Source organism: Aptenodytes patagonicus, chromosome 6, assembly GCF_965638725.1.
Source record: "Aptenodytes patagonicus chromosome 6, bAptPat1.pri.cur, whole genome shotgun sequence".
Lineage (NCBI taxonomy): Eukaryota > Metazoa > Chordata > Aves > Sphenisciformes > Spheniscidae > Aptenodytes > Aptenodytes patagonicus.
Genome location: NC_134954.1, coordinates 36564178 through 36588058, shown reverse-complemented (window position 1 = coordinate 36588058; position 23881 = coordinate 36564178). Strand labels below are relative to the sequence as shown.

General features: G+C 42.9%; 1 protein-coding gene across 1 annotated transcript in view; it reads right to left on the bottom strand.

The window, feature by feature from the left end:
- Positions 1–23881, bottom strand: part of ERBB4 (erb-b2 receptor tyrosine kinase 4) — a 665446-nt gene that overhangs the window by 228612 nt on the left and 412953 nt on the right. Inside the window, exon 4 of the mRNA XM_076342111.1 lies at positions 1483–1617. Within this exon, the coding sequence (XP_076198226.1) occupies positions 1483–1617 (135 nt within the window). The remainder of the gene's footprint in view (positions 1–1482; positions 1618–23881) is intronic.

Genomic DNA, 23881 nt, shown 5'->3' with positions numbered 1-23881 from the left:
CAGAACAAAGCAGAGTAACAACCAAGTCTTTTTCTTGTTGAAGTAATGACTCATAAAAGGGTACAGCCATTCCCTAACCTTCAAAGGTTTTATCAGTTCTGCTTAGAACTGATCATCGCCAGTGATGATTTTTTAAAATATGCAAATAAGATAGCTGGCTGCATTACAACTATGTCAGGTTCCCAGTCAGAAGGCAGCAGAGATGAGCCTCAGCTCCGGAGGTTGAAGATCGAGGAGCAATGGAGTTTGGCAGGCTCCCGGAAGAAGCTGTATCTCAAGTACCTGTGCTCTGGTTTTGAGGATAGCGGGTGAGACATAAAAAAGCAAGTTGGCCTTATATAAAATCTATTATACCACAAAGCACTTGGTTAAAAGCAAGTTGCTGCTTAGAAATTATGCGGACTCATCAACTGGTCTTCACCCAGAGTCGAATTTTTTTTCTGAATTCCTAACATACAGCTGAAGAACTGAAGTTGTTTCTTGGCTGTAGCGGAATCTAAAGAGGCAGTCAGTCATTTATAGAGGGACACCTTAGGATATGGTAAGCAATCCAGAACGTCCCTATATCCAGAATGCTCAGAACAATATGGCTGCCGTGGTGTCACTTCTGACATCAGATATAAACTTCTTCCCAACCTATACCTGAATTTCAATGTTGATATATCCTGAGGGTACTGTTTAATAGCATGGTATTCATTCTGAATGCACTTTACTATATTACGGAATATTCTACCTAAACACTTTGTTTCACTGTCACCACCATTCACTAGAATTCGTTATTGCTGCAAGAATCATCAAAATACTACTGAAGGTGAATAACTCTAGGGAAGGGAAATAGAGAAATGGATCAAACAAATTAATCAAAGTACATAGATACTCCAAGTTTGAAATTGAGAGCATTAAAATAGAGAGAACGTATTAAAAACAGAGAAATATTGGCTATATTGTGAAGAGCACCCCATCCTCTGCAAATTCTCTCTCCTCCTTCACAGATACACACAAGACAACAAGATAACTATTTCTTTAGGGTTCATTTCTCATCCAAAGTCAGAATATCCATGAGCTTGTACCATAATTACTCCAGCAGCTAATTATGATGCCATAGACAGACCATTGTGACTCAAGGACCAGCCTGAGCAGCAGGAACAAATACAAAGCAAACAATAATGTCTGTGGTCCCACAGCAGCACAGTGGCTTTTAGCAATAAATAGAAAAAAGAATACACAAAGAATTCAGAAAATGTATGATGTTCACAAATACTCTCTACAGACAAAGTGTTTTTAAGATTAGACTAAGTGTTCCTACAAGCAGCATACAAACTTTGAAGAATGCAGTGAAGAACATGAATGTGAAAGAACATAGAATGTGAAAATTTGCAAATACAATTCTCCGTAACAGAGGATCAGGGAAAACTTGTGGTCATATTTATACTGTTTCATGCTGAGCGGATGACAAGGCTTAAGAATAAAACCGGTACTTACATCCTGAACTGCCGTTCGTTGGCACCAAAGTGAAGTTGGAGGCCCAGGGGTTACGCACGATATCCTGCCAATGAATGGTGTCTGCGAAGCAAAGAAATTTGTTCTGGCCAACATACACCCCTCCATTCAGTATTTCTGCATAAAAGAACAAGAGAACATACTTGTAAGACTTCAGACATACAGCTGATTAAATCTATTGCTGCTTTGTGTACTGGAGAGAGAGGGCATGAAATTTAAATGCAAAAAATTCTCACTGTAATCTCACTTAACACTCTGAAAACTGGAGGGCAAGTAGCTTACAGCATTTCTAAACAGGAACCATTTATTTATATGCAGAAGAAACCTGATGAAGACAGCCACACAGTTGCTAGATGAGTTACTGGGTTTACCTGTTGTTCCAGTGTAATCAAGTATGAAACAGTACTGTTATTTGTGGGTAAAATAACCTTGAAGACTTAACTGACTTTAAAAACACGAGCAATCAACCACACTATGCTGTATTTCATTAATATGTATGAACGCTTAAAACATACAATAAACTAATGTGCTCCACTGGGGTAGTAATTTTCTGAGCCCACAGTACATGAGAAGGGTCCAGTCATCACAGTGTCTGGAAAAGCATGTTTTCTGATCAGACTGTGCTGCTGTAATACCATGATCCAAAATACTCAAATACTCAATATCTATGATCCAAATCTCAAATACTATGATCCAAAACTACCATTGACATGCCTTGCTGGAAGCTTTGTGTTGAAGGAAGATGGTTTCTGAGCAGACGGAAGTGTTGGGGTTTTTTTTAAATTTTCATGTTTATATCAGTTTGTTTAAAAAAAAAAGGCTTGTTACCCTGCCTCTAAAGACTTGATTTGTCAAATCTTAACATGAAAATGATCTTACAGTTGTTGGTTGTAGCACCAGCATTTCCTCTGAAGCAATAACTTGGTTTTTTTACCCTCTAAACTCTTGTTCAGATTCACAATTTCTCTACTTAACCTGGCTCTCATTTCCAAAGCAGAGGACAATCCATGTGACTTTCATTAAAGTTAACAGGAGATATGCAGCTAAAACCTCCTGCACTGCTTAGTGTCAGAGATTCAAGCCCCAGCAAAGTAATGTTGAAGGTTAGTTACTAATGGCACCTTAGAATGACATTAAGTGGTGCTATACAGCCAGGAGTGTCACACTTCTCACAGAGACATCTTGACTACGGTAGCAATGATTAAGGTCGTCTGATAGTCCTCATCTCCCAAGAAAACCTTTAAAACCTTAAAAGCTGTAGTGGGAATGCTAATGTTGACAAACAACAAGGAAGGAATTAAAATTTCAGGGTTTACAGGCCACAGCATGTAAAGGAGGTAGCCCCCAAGAAACGAACATATTAAATAAAGGATCATCTGTAAATACATACTTCCACCATATTAATCAGTTCAGAGTATTACTATTTCTTAGAAACCTCTGGTTTAAAAGCTTGGCTTTTCATTGAAAAGGGGCTTAAAAATGAAAATAATAATAAACTTATACAGAAAAGAGTCCAGATTAGAGATATAGCAATGATCTGTCTGTATGATATTCTTATGACCCCTGAAAAAAAACATACAGCATCTGTTAGCAATTCTGCTCTGGGGAAAAAGTGGGACTTAGAAGAACACTTGAAAACATGACTAGTGATGATTTCTCTGTGTTGTCCCAGCTATACAGGATTACCTAATCCATTATGGCCCAGATTTTGATTAAAAATAATATCTAACAAGCTGTGAAAAACTGTAAAATCTACATTCATAGCTTCTTAAACACTTGCACATGATTCCAAATAGTGTCACTATCAGTTGGTACATCTGAACACCCGCCACTGGCGCAATTTCTGGGTTTTAGAGCATTCACTCGTGACAATACCTATCAAATTTTCTTTTCTGCTAGGAACTGTGATGCATTCTTGTATAGCAGGCAGCATCCCACTCTAAAAGTAATTATGATAGTTTTAATTTGTGGAGAAAGACTTTTTTCAGCATAAAAGTAACCAGAAAGTGTCCCCGCTGTGCTGTAAGGAAAGCTGACAGCTTTCCTTGTGATTTACTAAAAACAAACATGGAAAATGCTCTGACTTCCCTCATCACTGAATAATAAGCATTATTCCTGCTGCCCTTCCCCAAAACCGTGATGCAGTATCTTTATTTGCCCTGCACTGTACCATTTTTCACAGGTGACAGGATTAAAGTTTACAGGTCTATTCGTGCGGTGAGACGCTAATAAACCTGAGTAATAATATCAAAGATGGGCTCTTACAGATATTAAATAATCCTGAGTTCAAAGTTTAGTACAATCTTTAAAGTACTTGTGCTTGACTCTTCCTGCTCTGTGGGATCCAGATTTATTCCCTTTCTACCTTCCTGTTCCAACCTGCTATCCTACTTTTCTTTATGCTGAGTCCTCAGCATGTGTAAATCAGCACAGATGCACTGGCTTCACTGACTTAAACTCAAATGCATTTTGCACTTCTCTGCCCTCTCTTAGCAAAAACAATGCCTGGAAAGACCTAATAAACCCTGTTACATGTTAAGCAAACGAAGCACAAATGTAATCAATATACAATAGAGTTACTGTATAATGAACTCATCATCATAAAGTCATCATCTCATTTTAATTTACAGCACTGAAAGTGAGAGATAAAGTTAAACAATAAACAGGAGGAGAAAGGCAGGCATCTCTGCCTATGCAGACGAGCTAGAAAAGGAAGCCAGGCAAAAAGAGCTTTCTTCTCCTGTGTACAACACCTGAGGTGCCTCTTTGCTGAACTCTTTCCCAGGCTGGAGCAGGAAAGAGAATGACAAGTCCCCTAGTGAATTTTGTGATTTCTACTGCAAAGAAAGAAGCTAGTTCCTGCCAAAGCAGCACTAAAAAGGACTGCTCACAGTGGAACGTTTTTTAAATACCACTATTTAATGTATTTTTGTCTTCTAAAACAATTTTTTGTGATACTGGAAAATTCTTAGTCTAAGTACAACACTGCTGCCTGGGACAGGAGGCAGAGCACTCAGCAGTATCAATTGCTGCCTGAAATATCTACTGTGCCGCGCTGGCAGCAAATGTTACCCTTGGACTTCTATGCTGCTCAGGGACACAGAGTTACAAAAGAGGATTTTGAAGCACAAGTCCCACTAGCTTTCATTGGGAAAAGAGTTCCTAAAGGTTTCAGACAAGTTTGGATGCCTTCCTGTAAGGTACTGATGGCCACACTTAAGAGTACCACAATCTCCCATTTTGGCACCTGGGTTGCAGCCGGTGCTCTGAGCAAAGGAGTAGCTCCAAGGTCTTTTGCCACTTGATTCTGAAGTGAATGCAAAATCTTATCATCTTCCTTATTAGAATTACTTTACTGGCTTAAAAGCAGTATAATTCTGTAACTAAAGTTATATGAAAATAAATCAGGAAGTGCACTCGCCAATGACTTCTGTCATTATTTTGCTTATTGCTGCCAAATGATTGTGGGGAACTTATATCTGCATATTATTAAAAGTCTATTAAATAGTTATTTATTCAGGAAGCTAAATCAGAAATGTATTTTCCGTTATATCTGCTATTTTCTTGCTTCCATTAGCCCAGTGATGAAGCAGAACCATTACCACATAACTTTGGTAACCGACCATACAATACTTATAATACTAACAGGAGAAATGGAAACATACAGGTCTCTGGCAACCATGAAACACAAGTATCTTACACTTTCCATAAAGTGCCATGGAACACAGATAGGTACATCATGCACAATTTATAGTCTGCTAAGTTCAAAAAGGGGCTAAATTCATAACATCTATTCTAATAGAATGAGTTTGACTGGAGTCAGTGAAAATGTGTTACCAGCCACCAGAAGCTTCAGATCACTGTAAATAAGGCAAAGGGACACTAGCTCTGCAAGTGTGTTGTCTGTTTAAACCAGAGATGGAAAGAACGCTTCTTCATCCATCTGTTAAAAGGGCATTTTCTTCAGCTGACTTTTCCTTGTGCACAGTGTAATCCCTCATGGTCTGTTATCTAATTTCTAATGTGGATTAAATTGGCAAAACATTCACATTCAGCAACGTATCCTGAAGTGCCAGTAACTCGTGTGTGTTGCTATGCAGTGGGGGCTGTAGGCACCTATTTCACAGTAGAATCTGGTTCTCAAATTGTTATAAAATTGGTTATAAAATTGCTATTGCTATTCAAGGTTGCAAATTAAAAGCTTTTCTCTAGTGTTATGAAGCCAGCTGGCACGATGAACTGGAAGAAGGCATAGTGAGAGGGAAAAGAAGTAGCTTTAAAGTGGGCAGAGAAAGGGGAAGGAGTTAATTAGGAAAAACTGTTGGGCATGTCCACTGTAACCACTTCAAAAGCAAAACAGAAGACATCTTATACCTTCCAAGCTGACTGTCTGCTAAGGAAACAGCTGTCTTTTACACTACACCATATACAGGTATACTCTGTCCATACGTATTATATAATGCTTGTTGATGATACCTTAATTTCCAAGGTCAGCCTCCATTAGAGCTGAAGCATCTCTGCATGCTGACAGTGCTGCATCTTCGCCGTCATCACCCAGGTGATGGGGATCTGTTGTCAGATGCTGTATCACTCTCAAAACACTGTCATATTTCACCCAAGATGCTGAATGCATTATCCGAAAATGGCTTTGGCCTGGAAATTTCATGCGAAACCAAGTTTTTTGATCTCTTAGCACAGTTGATTGCTGATGACCCACTGGGAAAGCACTTCAGGTCCATCACTAATAAGCTATGTCTTAAAGGGTAATAAGAACTGGGTGCTTTAGGAGACAATAGCTCATCCATCATCAATCAAGATCTGAAGTTTTTATACAGATGATTTAAGAAGAGTTGGACTGTGTAAAATTGAAATGTCACATTTGTATTGGGAGATGGGGGGAGCCTGGTAATGAAAATGAGAGTTTTAACCTTCTCCATTTCAGCTCAATGACCATACTCAAAAGCTCATGGATGTGGAATCTGTGTACCAGCTAGAAGCCCCAGACAGCCTTCGATCTCAATTATACAATTTCAAGTAAAGATTATTTGGGTCATTAGCTGGAAGTCAGTTTCAAGGCTTGATGGTAACAGCAAGATATTCTTTATTTCTATCAAAAGCAATCAGTGTTATGTGCAGCCTGTGGGACTGTACTTCCAACTGCTCAATAACTAAGAACACTGGATTGTAGCACCTGAGCATAAATCTTCCAAATCTAGCTACCTATTTTGCTGCTTAAATAAAAATGGAGTCATTTGATTACCTTTCACTGAGTTTGATGGAGCACCCTTTTCACCATTTCACTGCAAATGTGTGTGAAGATGGGCTCACAGGGTCCTTACGAGTCATTTAGCTATTTCATTAAAGGACAACAGGCTCTGGTCAGCTCTTTCTTTAGCAATCTCCCCAAAGAGAGTATCTGTTTCATGAATGGGTTCAGCCATATTAAACCAACTCAAAGAAGACATTTATATCTGCTCGGATTATTCCTCTGTCTGTGCACGCCCTGAATTCTTCCTTCTCACAGCCTTACTAAAATTAAGACACCAAATCATTTAGCTGGTTACTTTGTAAAAGGAAACAACACTGCAAATTATCCCAGTCCTTTGTGGTAAACATGCCAGAGTTACAATGTACGTTCCGTGACTACCTTATTCTTGGGGAAGTGCAAGTTGGTGTTCAAGTCTGTGTCAGGCTAATAGGCCCCATTTCACCTTGCACCCTGAGCAGTTACTGAGACCATTGGGCACATAAAATGCAGCCACATGGCCCCAAAGGGTTCAGTGCCTGGAGAAAGTAATCCAAAATACTATGGAAGAGTAGAAACATCTGAATCAAACAAGTAACACAAAAAACCCTCACCCACCCAAAAGGGAAGAAAGCAGTTGGGTATAAACTCAATTTAAGATGTGCTTCTTTTCACAAGAAACAGTCCTGTTCTTATGTATATATTTTTTTTTTTACTCAACACACTTGGCTTGTGCTAAAGGAAATGGTCTCTCTCCATAATCCAGCTAGATTCACTTGTCCTAGTGGCTGCTCAATTTAACCCATCTTGCAATGATCACAGCAGCTTCTGCCTACTTGGATCTTGGTTCCCCAAAGTGTTTAGGCCCAGGTTTACCTTTAAATCATCTCCTTCCCCTCCATTCTGGAGGAGGCTTCCTGCTCCTGTAATAATTACTCTGCTTTGACAATGGAGAATAAAAAGATGTACTCATTTCAATCAACACTACTTTCGTTAACCATACACCTGCCATCAGTATCACATATCCTTGATGTTAATTAACAACAGGGAAGACATAAAGCTGCATGACCAGCCTTAGCTCCGGCATTCCCCTTGCAGATGTTAACTGCAGAAGCAACAGTAGCTGTTTACAATGTTACCCACCTCATTTGTGCTTCTTTTCCCATCACTAGCTTTTGAAAGCTGTTTGACCCTGTTGACTTTGCAGGTGAGGAGCTTTCATGTAATATGTTGACTCTGTTACAGGGATATTAATTTTCAAAAGGAGATGCTAATTGCCTCACTTCCTTGTCCAGTCAAATTCTGATCGTGATGTTAGCAGCCAAGTGCTTGATTTACTGTTTTCTTAAAATAATTTTGGGGGGTGACAGGTAGATTAACAGACACAAAAAATAACATTGTAACAATCCACGTGGCTTCCTGTGGGTTTCTCCAAATCAGGGAGAGAGGCAGAAAAGGGCCTGGCGGTCCTTGTGGGTGGTACGATGGACATGAGTCAGCAGTGCACCCATGCAGTGATGAAGGGTGATCACACAGTGGGCTGCAGAAGCAGAGCCAGCAGGTGAAAGAGGTGATGATGCCCATCTGCTGGGCACTCGTGAAGGTGCATCTGAAGCACTGGGTCCATTTTGGGCACACCAGTGCAACACAGTTGTTGCCAAACTACAAGAGAGTCCAGGGAAGGACCACTATGGTGGTTAGAGGCTGGAGGACTTGTCACATGAGGAGACGTGAGAGGACCCGGGCTTGTCTAGCCTGAAGAGATGACTGGGAAGGGGGGGACACCTAATTGCAGACTGCCTCTACCTAAAGGAGGGCTATAGGGGAACACAGAGCCAGACTCTTCTCAGAAGTGCACAGCTTAAGGACAAGAGGCAACGGGCACAAGCTGCAACATGGGAAACACTGATTAGACATCAGAAAATATCCTTCACAGCAAGAGTGGTTAAGCACAGGAGCAGACTGATGAGAAAAATGGTGCTATCTCCATCTCTAGAGATTTTCATAAACAACCAACCTGATCCTTGTCTGAAGTTAGTCCTGCTCTGAGCAGAAGATTGGACGAGATGACCTCCAGATATCCCTTCCAACCTAAATTGTTTTGTCCTTCTACGATTATTAATCATCTACTACCTAAGCAATCCATTCTCTCCATTTTTATAAAAGCATACTTCATTTTAAACTTTCATCTACTGATACACATTTGATGATGCAAAACACCCATCTGGAAGACAACATATACTTAAAAGTATGTCACGTGTGTGTATAAAGAAGTGCTACAGTATTTGAAATACAGAACCTATGTCACTGTTGCTGTCCCCCATTTCATGCAAAGGGGACATCTGCACTAAGAACCATTACAGCTTTCAGTTTGAAAGAACTGTTGCCCTTCGATCTTTTGATTTTTGTTAGCAAAAAGAAAATTGTATTCATTTAAGTCGCTGTAATGAACCACTGATGAGTTTCAAATTACTGTCTATGGAGAGCATGACACATTGCTAAGCTCACCCCAGAAGGCATATTCTTGAGCTCACTAAGAGCAGCAATATGTCAACAGTCAGAAATGAGCGGTCATTTCTTTCACAGGAGCCATGACTTAACATTCAGGTAGCACAGCACTACCTGATGGGGATATCTGTGTTGCAGTTAGCAGCGACCATGCGTTCAGGAAGAGGTGAGCTGTTTCTGCAGTGCGCTGGTATGTGCCTCTTCAGTGAGTTCTCTGATAACACACCATTACTTGGCAGTGCTTACCTTTCAGTTGTTCCCAAAACCATACCTCTGAGTATGGATTTCAGCAAGGAAGCACAGCTGTGGGCATCTGATTCAAAAGTTACTAAAACCTGCTGAATCCAAAATAAATCATCTCTCTTCCGCCCTGTTCTTATTCTTCAGCAGAAAGCCAGCAGAAGCTGCAGAAGGGGAGATGATGTGCAGCGCACTGGGTAAACCAACAGGGCAAACAAAGTCTCCCTGGTTGTCCCAGGGTGCTCCAGAAAGCCTGGAGGCTCTGATGGATTCCCCAGTACTGGAATTCATTTCTGCTGTCTGGTCACCTTTAATGGTGAGCATCCTGTGGGACATAATCTGGCATAATAACCCAAAGCAGCTGTATCAGTGTTTGCCTTGCAGTCTTTCATGACACAGCCCCCGCTTTCTGTGTCAGGCATCCTCCAAATTTATTCACTGAAGACTGAACAGACATCAGTGTCACTTCTTCTGCCCTCTTGAAATGATACCCATGCCCTATAGCTGCAACAACTCCTTCATCTGTCACACTGATCAGCCTCTGCAAAGGTGCAGCAACAACACACAACCAAGCCACCCTTCCTGGCTCACCACGATGGTTTCACATTCATTTTTCCTCCTAACTCCTCTAGAGCTTTTGCTGTGATTGAAGTGTTTCTCCAGATGTATGGTTTCTGCTCCTGAGGGGCAGTATGTTTATTTGCCAGCCCTACAACAACATGAGGGGCTTCCAGCAGAGTTTCCTAGTGCCTCCAGGAGGTTTCCATTGGCTGCAGATTCACCCACAAACTCTACAGCGAACCACCAGTCAAGGCTTCCTGGGGGTAAGATTGCAGACTGATCCTTCAACCATCCTCCTTCGCCTATGACCAGCTGTTCTGCTAGTTCAGAGTCCTGGTGTACGATACTGGGACCTAAACCTTACTGTCCCACTGCTCCAACAGGGACCCATCCCACCTCCTTCCTTCCCTGATCCCAAGGGCAGGCAGCCAACAATCAAGTTGAGTCTGAAGAAACATGGGGCAGCAGTGGAGAGAGTGTCCTATTCCAGGCCAGAAAAAGTGGAAGCTGGTGCTCGGAGCCACCTAATAGGTATAAGGTCCATTGAGCCAAACTGAACCCTTAAAGAAACCAGCTCTCCGCTGAAGACTACCTTACATTTCATATCATCTATGTGAGCCTAATTTCAGAAATGGCACTGAGAGTACTTTTTTTATTTTTCCCCCCTAAACTTTGTAAAAAGTTCTCTCCTCATAGGATGTTCATATCATTTCTCCACCCAGGATGAGGCTACATACTTTGACTGATTCAATTCTGTGTTGCCAAGACAGACAGAAGCATTTTAAATGCCTCTCCTTGTCAGGACATTTGCTATATAATATTTTGATCAAACCTGTAATGTTTCATGTCTGCTGGTGGCAGCTCTCAATTTATCTTTTCCATCTGCTGAGATATGTAACTGTAAGACTACCGTGTCCCTGTTCTCCTGGCATCAGCTCTTTATAAGAGGCACCCTGCAAGTAAATGTTGCATAGCAGTTTGTCTGCCATTGCTGCTGCACCCTTTCCAAGCGGGCTTTTCACATGAAGCCAAGCAGCAGTAGGAACAGAAATCTCGGCAGGGCCAGGGGCATCTGAGTGCAGCAGGGTTTCCCTGCAGCATCCCCAGGAGCTTCAACTCTGGCATTATCTGGCGGTACATTTTCAAATTCTTTTCATACAACCACTGACAAATTCAAGAAGCCTGCTTTCTATCCCAAGCACATCTGGCACTCAGGCCACGCACTTGGCAAACAGACTGATGGCCTTCTGTCTTGGAGCGTAAGTGCCTCAAGTACATCCTGATTGGCATCAACATGCAGAAATTCCTTCTCCCTTCAAAAAAAAAATAGTTAAGATCGCAATGTAGTGGTAATTTCCTCCATTTTCTGAAAGGCTGTAAAAAATTACTAGCTCCATGGAGCCGTTCTCTTTCAAAACTGTCATAATGTGGCTTGGAATAATCCTGGAAGGGTGCCCAGACCCACGTCCAGCTGCATCCTGCGTTTCAGTACAAGCATTTGCATACGGGCTGGTAATTGGCATGCAGCTGGTTTTATGCCAGCTCCAGCAATTGCATAACCTAACTAATCTTTTTTCTGGGCTCAAAAGAGGAGTCTGTGTCTGCTGAGCTTAAAATTTCTATATGGGATCTGTTCAAGTACGCTCTCACATTTCTATGCCACGTTGTTAACCTCTCCTGAGATACAGTGTCGACTCTTCGAAGAGGAATTTTAATTGAAATTTGTCTGAGGTGGGAAGTGCCTACGCCTATCCCTGGCTGTCCTGTACTGAAACTGTGCGAATGACATGCTGAAAATCCTCCTCCTGCACAGAGGACTGTGAAGTGACTCTTCTTTGGCTCCTACGAGCCGTAAGGACCTTGGATTGCATTTGCCCTCCCAGCACTGTGGCTGGGGACAGCCAGAGAGCCAAAAGAAGGCCTGTAAACTGCAGAACATGCATGTTAATCACAGCAATCAGTAAGGCCTTCTTTGTAAGTTAATGAGTTTGATAAGGTCTGAGCCTCAAGTATCCCAACTCACATTTTTTTCCCCTTTTACTTCTATAATTGCTAAGAGGTCACTGTCAGTCCCGCTTCTTGCTTTGGCATGCACACTAAATTCAGGTTTCAAATCTGATGGGATGTCAGGGAACCTGTCCATGCTGCTGAGCCGCCGACCCTGCTAACTGTTCCAATGCATTCCTGCTAACTGTTCTCCCTCCCCAAAACTCACATGCCTTCTGTGATTCTCATGTTTGACCAAATCCTTTTTGACCTTAATTATGCTCACGTTCTGTGCATCTATTATAAGGTAATAGTGAAACAGTGGCAACAACTAAAATGCAGCTGTTACATAAAAAAATTCAGAATTCAGGCCAATTTTCCTTAAACTATTAACCTCAAACCAGATGCTTAGGTGAGGAAATAAGCCCATGTGAATTCATGCCAAAATAACCACTTTGGATAGTGGGAGCTAAAGCAATGGGTGACAAGGTCCTAAGCACAAGGGATAGTTCAGGGTTAATTAATTCACTTTTTTGAGACTACCATCTCTCTCCTCAAGTGTTCTCCAGGTCTTCTGCCCGCTCTTAAATATGAGCCCTTCTCATCTCCAATCCTAATTTTATAAATGCCTCATCCTACACATCTAGCTTCTCAAAAGCCACAACAAAATCATCCTCTTCTTTCTTTCCATCAGTATTTTGATTGTAACCAACACGGTTGCAAACATTCTCCCAACACACCTCTTTCTTCTCCCAGCAGATGAATTACATTGAACCCGAGCTGCTCTCAGTTACGATGCAGTAGATCAAGAGTGACGCTGTGGCCTGGAGTGACATGGAAGTAACAATGCAGTGAGATCTATGCCTCCATTAACAAAGGACATACTCTGCTCCCAGTAGTGGCTTGTCACATGGTGGACAGTCCCTTTTCTAACTTGTTTCTGCTCTGCACCCATGCAACCTTGGCAGGAACGAGGGTTGCTTTCCTTGTCATATTTGATAGCAGATACACTTTCTTCCTGGAAAAAGGATCGGTTTGCTTCCAGCATTTTACTGCTCTGCAGTTAAACTAGTCCAAACAGCTTCTGTCCTCAGGCAGTGAAAGCACACAGTTTGTCCTTGTCTACACTCTAGCTAAACTGCAGCTGGCACTGATTGATGATATTTATTTCAGTGAGATCATTTTTAATAATGTAGACAACAGGAGGGAAGAGTAAGTGCCCAGACCCACCAATTCTGTCGTACTAACTGCTATCCTTAGTATTAAGAACGAGTCTTAGTAATTTTTTGCCAAAGAGCTTCCCAAAAAAACCCTATGCAAGAGAGGGAGAGCACACGAACAGACCACGGGCTGCGAACAGTCGCTGAGGGTGAAACAAAGCAGCTGTTCTCCTGGCTTCAGGGCTTAGCTCGGTAGGGTTCAAGCCTGAATCTCTGCCCCTGTGTTGCCTCTGGTTAGCTTTGTGGCTTTTCTTACCATAGCCTTTTAAGGTCGATACATCTCAGACACAGTTTATAAATAAATAAATAATCATAAGAGAGATCCTGAATGGTTATTTCTCTCTCAGTCCACTGAGTGCTGTGCCCCAAAACTGAATAAATGTTGGTAAAGGGACGGGAATATTCATCCAATCAAATATAGGGGGAAAACCATATTCTTCTGACTTACTATAACTCCTTATTTGGCTTTAATAGCCTGTCTTTCTCTCGAGCTTCAGAAGTTCTTGCTCAAATGCACAGGCAGTCAGTGTAAGGCTGCAGAAGTTATATACCTGGCTATTTCTGGTCTTCAAAGGCTACAAAACAGCTGTTGGTTGGCAAGAGCAATTAATTAACAAAATTGAAAAGATGGTTCCTTTTTACAAAGGCTTGGATGAAGCAGGGGAGGGGGAGACGACTCCAGGAAAGTCAAGCCTTGTGAAGGCTTGTAAGCTGTGTGCCTCTGGGCAAATTCCCAAGGCTGAAATCTCAATGAATTTAATGGTTCTTAATTCCACAGGATTTCTAATTACAGCCGAGAGAAGGTAATGAGATGTGATGTAAATGTTTAAATGAAAATAAAGAAAATAAAAAGCCTGTCAAATTTACTAGCCAGTCTCCCAGACACAGCTCCCCACACGCCAAGCACCCGGGCGGGTGCTCAGAGCAACTAGCTGATTCCACAGACACAGTGACAGGAGAGGAAAATAAAATGGCTCCCCAGCCATCCTCCCCACACCTCATTAGACGCTATCTCCTAACGAAGAAGGCCTTCTCTTTCAGTCTGCCTCTATAGGGTCTGACAAACTTCAGTGGCTACAACAACCTGCATCCTGGAGTCTCCCCATGTTTGTAGGAAAATCTCCTCTTTCCCATCCCAAATCTCCCCATATGCCAGCTCCCTGCTCTTCTCCAGGGTCTTCTCCTGCCTTTGGGGCTCGCTCACAGCCTCCCTGCCTGCTCCACCCTGCCCTCCAAAAGCATATGGGCACAGCACTGGGGGGGTCTCAGCCAGGGCCATGTCGGTCCCAGAGCACTGCAGGGAAGCAGCCTTCCTCCCCCTGCCCCACCACCACCTTCCTCCCTTTGCCTCACCGCAGCCTCTGCCATAGAGCACGTGGCACCCACACAGGAGCTGCTGCCAAAGCACCCTCCCCTGTGTCACCCTGCACACTTCTGCCTGTTCTCTGAGCTGCAGAAGACAGCAAAAGCCTAGTGGTCTCGCCCACAGAGAAAAGAGGGAGTTTGTTAAACGCCATCACCAACGTCTCACCTATCCTATTAAAAGCTGTCATTTTCCCGTCACAAGCTCAAATGAAGATTCCCACGCCTGCAGGGTGAGGGGTCCCTATGGTAATTTGGGGAATCCCGGTGCTGCAGAGCACGTCAGACAAGAGGACAGAGCAAAGGCGGGTAACTCCATGGAGCACTTCGCAGGGAAGGGATGGGAAAGAGCAGTTAGGCTAGGCACTGTGGTGTGAGCAAAATCTATCAGGGTTTTAAACCTGTTAATCACTGTCTTTCATTTTTTAACATACACAAGGATCTTGCCCTTCCCTTTTTCCCCTGTTTTACACCATTTGAGAATTAAATTCTTAGAAAAGGGTCCTGTGAATGACCCATGGGTCAGACGGAAACATCTATATATCACTAGCAAGGGACAAGCAAAAAATCCCCTGAGTACCCACTATCCCTGCAGACATAAGCACCTGCAGAGAAATCCCACCAGGAGCCAAGCCTGGGGTGCAAAACAGTGGCACAGGATTGCTGGCCATCCCCACCGACATGCCATACGGCGTACCCCCATTGTGCAGCAGCTTGCAGGACTGCCTCCAGCCCCTCTGCCTCTGGGCTAACCCCAGGAGGGGAGGAAGGAGGGTTTTCCTTCACAGCATAAAATTCGACCTTGGTCTTCTAGGCAGAACCATTAGCACAAATCACAGCCTGCGCATGAACAAAACCATCTCCTTGCACATAGAAAGAAGGGAAATTCCTAAAACACGTAACACGTACAAACCTCTGACGCTGTACCAGAGCAAGAGGTACCATATGCAGAGGCATGTCTGAGTGATCTCTGGAAACGACACTGCTGGTATATGTGCATTTTGGAAAAAGCTAGTACTCTCAGATGAATTGGAACAACATCCACTTAAAACCATATTGGTAATTATGGACTTAATTATAGCTTTGGGGCTTTTTTTTGGATTTTTAAGGCACTGGTTTTTTTTGCAAGCAAAGTTTCCCCGCTACTGACTGTGTCAGTCTCCTGTCTCAGCACCCTTCTAACTTAATACCAACTCAATAGTTTAACAAAACTCCCACTGGGGCACTGAATGGGGTGCACGTGTGTTGCCAACTCTGGTCTACAGTTTTTAGATGTTTGGTTGTTTTTCACTCAAAAACTGCCAGGTGCTTTCCAGGGAAGCTTAGGATTGCTAAGAACAGTAGAAGGAATTTTTGCAAACAACAAACAATATTCCTTCTCCCCCTTTCCCAAGGAAACACCGTGGTTTGATGAGAGGAAGCACGTTCTTTATGCTGAGGCTCGGTGTTCAGGCCTAGCACAGCAGCACTGCACAGGTCGCCACCAAAGCAGATCCCAGCTGAGGACGTGCGAGAGGGGAAGGGCATCATCTCCACTGCATCCATCTCTTCTATGAATTTGCCTTGTGTGAGACTGTCTCTGAAGGGGTAGGCTGAATAGTTGGGGAAGGAAGAGTTGGGCCAGAGCAAGAATTTGGATAAGCAAGCTCATCTCAGGCTCATCTCCCTCCTCAAGCTCTTTAAAGCACTCCACCTGCATGAATGTCAGTTCAGCCTGAGCTAGCTCAAGCCTTGCCCCTTCCCATATTGTGAACAGAGGAGAAAATGTCCTTGACTGCCTGCCAACACTTGTCACAAAAGGACAAAGTACCCAGGGCTCCAGCACGCACTCCAAGATCTCTGGATTCACACATTTACTCGTCTGGGATGCAAAATGTAGCAGCTCTAAGAGTACGCTGTCAGCGTCGTCAGGACCTGATGGCCGCTGCCACAGGTGCTGACACCTCTCTTGCACTTGCTCTTCTTCACCTGCTTCTGAGTTATGGAAGAGGTGATTTAAGTCCAAACAAGTTTGAACCTGAAGTTTCTGTTCACAGTTGCCTAAAATCTGACATGGAGATGATAGCTGGTTCCACAGAGAAATGCAACCGCTAAAACACCAGCTGCTTCTCCTAGGTACAGCATGTGCCATACTGAACACAAACACTGCAGCAGGCTGAACTCTCCTGGATGCTGCCCACTCCCCCCGTACCACACAGTATCTTGGTAACTGTGTCTTACTCAGGAGCCAAATCCTCTATTTTACCTCTCTGGCAGAGCAGACAGAAATCAGAAGTCCTGGCAGCTCTAACCTGCATCTAACTCTCAGCGTGCCCTGTTGAGACTTGAACTCACATCCTTCAAAAGGGCAGTGCCAGAAGGCCACAGTAGCACCCATACTGTAAATTAAACCTACCATGTGGCATATAGGTACTTGGAGGGGTCTTAAATCTCAGCTAAGAAAAAAACATAAAAGTACTCACTGCACTCATTTACAAGAAGACAGGAAGAGAATATGACCACACATCAAACACACAGGAGAACAACCTTATGATGATGAAACAACCACCTATAACTCCAAATTTAGGTGATTTTGATTCCTTTTCAGAAATAATTAACCTTTCCTAGCATATGAAATGTTTCTTGCCAGACAAGAATAAACAGGAGACTAAATATGTCTCAAGGCTGGGAAAAAAAAAATTCAGATCTTCTGTTCAGTTATGGGGTTCCTGTACATTTTCCCTTTAAACCCATAACTCAGTTTTATATTTACTTTGTTAATTAAAACTGGGATTTATTAAATTTGTAACTTAAAAATCCAATAAAGAAGAAGCCACCGTAGGCAAAAGCATTTCCCTTGGTATAGCTGTTATAGTAGGCTATCAATCAGCTATGAACACAGATACACAAATTGACTGCGCCTATCAGAAAATGATAAAACAACATCCCACTGATGTAGGAAAGTTTTGCTTATCAGCAGCATGTGTCATTATTCCACAAAATACAGAATGATCTTCCATACAGGCAAATTCAAGGATAAGGTCTTTTTCCTCTGAGGTACTCCCTACACTATATTATTATTATTCCAGTAATACCTATCTCAGAAATTAATTCAATGCAAGTATCCTGGATGCAGAGAAGTTGGAGTAGATAGCATTCTATACATAAGGGATATCAAAAACATGCTGTTCTTCACCTCAGAATTTCTTCCAGTAGTTTTGAACTGTTCATTAAATAACCAATGCTTTTTGCCTGAGCAAGCAAGACACTGGACTAAAAAGAAACCCTAAAGGGAAATAGTGCAAACCTGCCCTGAGAGCTTTCATATGCTTCCCGTTACTAAGGGGTATGATGAGCACTTGTTCAGGATGAATATATCACTGGGCTTTTCTGAAGAGCCTGTTGGGCTAGACAGGAGGTACAGCAGAAACTGGATGGGATGTTAAAATGCATTTCTTCTGTGCTCTTCCCTCACTGCTTGAAAAATACGTAAGAAAGAGAGAGGAGTCTTTAACATTTAACCTTGCTATATATTTGCAGAAGGATGTACCGACTTCAGAAGTTTCTGTTTGTTTGTTGATTCATTGTGCAATTAACCTTACGACTCAATGAATTGCTAAAAAACCCTATGTATGTGTCAGTGCTTTTCTAAATAAAATACATTCAGGGTTCTTAAACGGTATTGTACTAGCAACAGTAAAAAATAAAGCCTAGCCTAATTATACAATTTATTACAGTAAATATTTAGGACTGAATATGGCTTTTGTGTGGTACTAAACAGTGGTAATATGTAAGAGATGAATCTTGTAATGAACCTTACCCATTCTCTTGCATGAAAAATTAACATTTAGGCTTAGAGTTTCTTCAATCTCCATGCAAGTAAGATTTCTCAAAGACTGCAAACATGTTTTGCTGTAGCTCCCAAATGTTTTCATTTATTTGCTGTGATTGTTTGTGCAAGTAAATTCCTGCTCAAGGGAAAATCAGAACTTCTCAGATACCCACATAGAAGAGCCTGCGTATCACTTTAAACCATGTGGATGACCTGAAATGTGTCTCTCTGTCTATTTTGGCATATGGGAGTTTCAATCACTCCACCAAGGACCAGAAATGAATGCCACGATCAGCACGACCAGCCACCATGCCCTTCAAATAACAACTAGATTTAACTCCACAGCAATAGTTTTATCAGCACCTCCTAGCTAAACCTGACCAGCAAAAATATCTATTGTGTTATTTTGGTTGAAAGATAAAATCATGTTATGAAAAAGAAGTTTTGCAGTGATACACCAACAGGGCATCAATTTGGCTGCAAACTACTCCAAGCTGCAGTTACATCAAGTACAGGTCCTTCCGTATTCTTGATCCACTGGGTCTCACGCCTATTTGCGCAGCTGAGGAACACAACCTCTTACCATTTCAAATGTTCCTTACAGTATTTTGATTTGAAACAAATACAAAATAATCCTGGGTCACTTGAAAATATTTCTATCACCACTAAAGTTTTTATTTGCTGAAATGTATCAGTGCTCACATGTATTATTAATGTATTACTTATTAGTACAAAATAGACTTGAAGGCCAATAAATGGAGTGACCCATTTAAAGGCCAATAAAATGCACCAAGGCAAATAAAAATACAAGAAGCTCATGTCAATTTTAAAATAATCAAGGCCTTTAGGAAAACAAATACCCAAATAACTGCCATTCCTCAACTGTTTCTTAGCCAAGATAACTCAGTGACTCAGCTCCCAGCCTGGCAATTAGAAACTGGCAAAGTACTTGATTGATACGGTAACAGTACTTAAATTAACGAAGCAGATAACGCCTATAATCAAGGAGAAAAACCTAGAAAGGGTTTAGGTGGCATGTTATTACACCACAAAAGAGTTGATTTGTTTTGATTTCAGTTGTGCCTCAGTATCATAGAATCATAGAATAGTTTGGGTTGGAAGGGACCTCTGAAGATCATCTAGTCCAACCCCCCTGCCGTGGGCAGGAACATCTTCAACTAGATCAGGTTGCTCAGAGCCCCGTCCAACCTGACCTGGAATGTTTCCAGGGATGGGGTATCCACCACCTCTCTGGGCAACCTCTTCCAGTGTTTCACCACCCTCAGCGTAAAAAATGTCTTCCTTCTATCTAGTCTAAATCTACCCCCCTTTAGTTTAAAGCCATTCCCCCTTGTCCTGTCGCAACAGGCCCTGCTCAAAAGTCTGACACCATCTTTTTTATAAGCCCCCTTTAAGTACTGAGAGGCTGCAAGAAGGTCTCCCCGAAGCCTTCTCTTCTCTAGGCTGAACAACCCCAACTCTCTCAGCCTTTCTTCATAGGAGAGGTGTTCCATCCCCCTGATCATTTTTGTGGACCTCCTCTGGACCCACTCCAACAGGTCCGTGTCTGTCTTGTGCTGAGGGCTCCAGAGCTGGACACAGTACTCCAGGTGGGGTCTCACCAGAGCAGAGGGGCAGAATCACCTCCCTCGACCTGCTGGCCACGCTTCTTTGGATGCAGCCCAGGGTACGATTGGCCTTCTGGGCTGCGAGCACAAATGCTGAAAAGAGCTGGTGGTGTTAGAAATTGCCTTGTAATGGTTCTTGTCACCGAAAGCATGTTATTTGTGGCCTTTGCACCAGAAATACCATGGGCAGATTGCTGCCAGTTTTGACTTCTGGACTAGAAACCTCACAAGTCTGCCAAAACCAGTGTTAAGCAAGAAGCCTTATAATGTCAAATACTGTAGCTGTAGCATTCCTATTTTAAACGTGCCGTCTTCAGTGATACTTGGAATGGATTTCAGATCTCCCTGGGCTGAAGCTTTGCTAAGTGAGTGCATATAAGGGAGAAGGAGAAAACAGGACATTTTATGAGTTTTGAGTTTTGTTTTGTTTTGCTTCACTTTATTACCTAAAAATCTCTGGTCATAAATAAGTAAGTACAGTGTTTGATCCAACAGTCTGTAGAAAGTAGGAATCAATGGGACCTTCATTCTGGAACTGCATCTGAGAGACACGAGAGGAGGGGCGGCAGCGCTTGCATGGTGAGCTGAAAGTACACCATGTTACTGGCGGGGAAAGAGGAACTGGATCTTTCATTATTGACCGTATTATTGACTCCAGCATCTGGGATGTGTTTCATGGACTTCAGATTTTACCTTAGTCTTTTAAATCTAACACTCTGCATCCATTGAGGAAAAGGCAGCTTCCACAAAACATGGAGCCTGCACACAGTAGTGTTTCTGCTCGAGCTGGTAGAGCTGGGTGCCTCAGTCATTTGGGTCTTTGCTCCCACTGCTGGAAACGTACAGAGCAGAGGGAGGCCTTGAGCAACACAGCAAAGCTAGTTCAGTGCCAGGGCTCTTAGTTGGCCTCTGGCAGCAGAGTGATGGCAACAGAAGAAGCAAATTACATCAAATTGCTTGTGTGATTCTGTTGCATGTCCATATATATTTGGCAGATGTGATCTGAATGGATCCTTTCTGTTACCATGTGTTGATCATGTAATCTGCCTGGATTATGGGAAGGGGAGGTGTTAGAGTTTGAATCCTGTGGGTTTCTCCTGTCTGGATAATATAAATGCAGAGTCTTTCAAAGCTCCAAGTGCCTGCACAACTGCCCTTTTCTCTCCCTTTTTGTTTTTGGTAGCTACAGGTTGCTGTTCATGCTTGTGGATATAAATAAACTAAAGAAAAGTGTAACATTTGATTTTAAAGGCTTAGGTATCATATTTGGTTTGCATATTTGATAAAAGGCATGGGTTTGCATCCTTTGAAAAATACACTTTTAGCAGGGCTTATGAAGTTTTGGAGTTTTTTTGACCAGTGATATTTACTCTTTGAATACAGCGGAACACTAGATTATTAAGAAAACCAGGAATTGATCCAACAATTTATGAAGATAGCAACACTGGCATGTATAAGTGTGTTTCATCTAGTCCTTTTGTTACAGCAATAGTGACATCTTAAACTGGAAAGGTTTTGGCAGAAGTTCCCAAGCACTAGGTGTTTCTTCATTTTGTTGTTATTTCTCTATTTGTTTTTAATGAGAACCTCTGGCACTCTGACAGATGCCTTCCGTTTGCTACTCCAGAGAGCAGGCATGCCCCTTGAGAGCTTGGCAAGACAAGAAAGTGGATCTGTGACAGGTGCTAGGGCAAAGGACATCGTATCTATACCAAGGTTATCTCTACAATATGAATCCCATATAGAAGTAAAGCTTTGGAAAAGACTGCTTGCCTGAGTTTACCAAAGATGGGCATTTAAGCCCGTGCCTTAGGCTGCTGTCCTAAATAAACTTGTACTTGTGTCTTCTCATGTCATTTTACATCCTCAACAACTTTTAAATTAGATCAAATCCATTTATCTTTTTTACTTGCTTAGACTTTTTAGAAGAGCGATTTTTCATTCTTCTCAGACAGCTGAGTTGGAAATGGACTTTTGAAGGATGATGGTTCTGCCAGTGATGGAGAAATATGAAGTGTCAGGGCCTGGTGATATATCTTCCAGTTAGTCCGGCTTTCTCTGTGGGAAGCTGGCAAAAGGCCAATTGCAATAAGCCCTGAAATATTCCCCAATGAGAGCCTGCGGCTCCACCAGAGTCCACTGAAAGTTCCCATCCCTGAGAAGAGGCACCATGCTAGTGGGTCACCAGGTGTGGTGTAAAATCCATCATAAATGAAAATACTGCATGCTTTCATAGATTTGTGAATGTGCTAAGTGCTCAGAAACATTCGAGAACAGAATTTGAAGTCGCTGAGAAAAGGGGACAGTTTTCAGAGAGCTCAGTTTGACATATAAATCCATCAGTTCATTTTCTATCTGCACCAGATCTGAGTGGTTCTGAAATTCTGGTCTGCAAACTGGTTGCCACTAAATAGTCAGCAACAGCCTTCAGGGAGAGGCAACTGAAATTTTCTATAGGTTTCACATGCCATAAACTTGTAAACTCTGGGATTTATCATTAACCAAGTTGGCAATTTAATGGAAACTGCTGTGTGCATAAAGAGATGAAAGTCCCTATAAAACGAACCACAGTTAGTAAACACAGAATCATGGAATAGTTCGGGTTGGAAGGGACCTTTAAAGGTCGTCTAGTCCAACGCCCCTGCTGTGGGCAGGGACATCTTCAACATACATTCATGTGCTGCTGAAGAGCAGCACAAAGGAACTCCAGCCAGTAAGACAGCTTCATCGGGGGCCCAACTTAAATGCCTCTATGCAAACAGACGTAGCATGGGGAATAAACAAGAGGAGTTAGAGACATGCGCACACCTGCAGGGCTATGACCTTATTGGCATCATGGAGACGTGGTGGGATGGCTCGTATGATTGGAGTGTTGGGATGGAGGGATACAGGCTCTTTAAGAAGGACAGGCAGGGGAGACGAGGAGGGGGTGTTGCCCTCTATGTCAATGACCAGCTGGAGTGCATGGAGCTCTGCCTGGGGATGGATGAGGAGCCGACTGAGAGCTTGTGGGTCAGAATTAAAGGGAAGGCAGCGACTGGTGACATTACGGTGGGGGTCTGCTACAGGCCACCCGACCAGGAAGACCAAGCGGATGAGGCCCTCTATTGACAGATAGGAGCAGCCTCACGCTCACAAGCCCTGGTCCTCATGGGGGACTTCAACCACCCCGACATCTGTTGGAGGGACAACACGGCAGGCCATAAGCAATCCGGGAGGTTCCTGGAATGCATCTATGATAACTTCCTTCTCCAAGTGGTAGAGGAGCCAACGAGGAGAGGTGCTATGCTGGACCTTGTTCTCACCAACAAGGAGGGGCTGGTGGGGAATGCGAAGCTCAAGGGCAGCCTGTGACCATGAAATGGTGGAGTTCAAGATCCTTAGGGCACCGAGGAGGGCGCACAGCAAGCTCACTACCCTGGACTTCAGGAGAGCAGACTTTGGCCTCTCCAGGAATCTGCTTGGTAGAGTGCCACGGGACAAAGCCCTGGAGGGAAGAGGGGCCCAAGAAAGCTGGGTAATATTCAAGGACCACCTCCTTCAAGCTCAGGAGCGATGCATCCCAGCAAAGAGGAAGTCAGGCAAAAACGCCAGGAGGCCTGCATGGATGAACAAGGAGCTCCTGGACAAACTCAAACACAAAAAGGAAGCCTACAGAGGGTAGAAGCAAGGACAGGTAGCCTGGGAGGAATACAGAGAAATTACTCGAGCAGCCAGGGATTGGGTTAGGAAAGCTAAAGCCCTGATAGAATTAAATCTGGCCAAGGACGTCAAGGGCAACAAGAAAAGCTTCTGTAGGTACGTCGGGGATAAAAGGAAG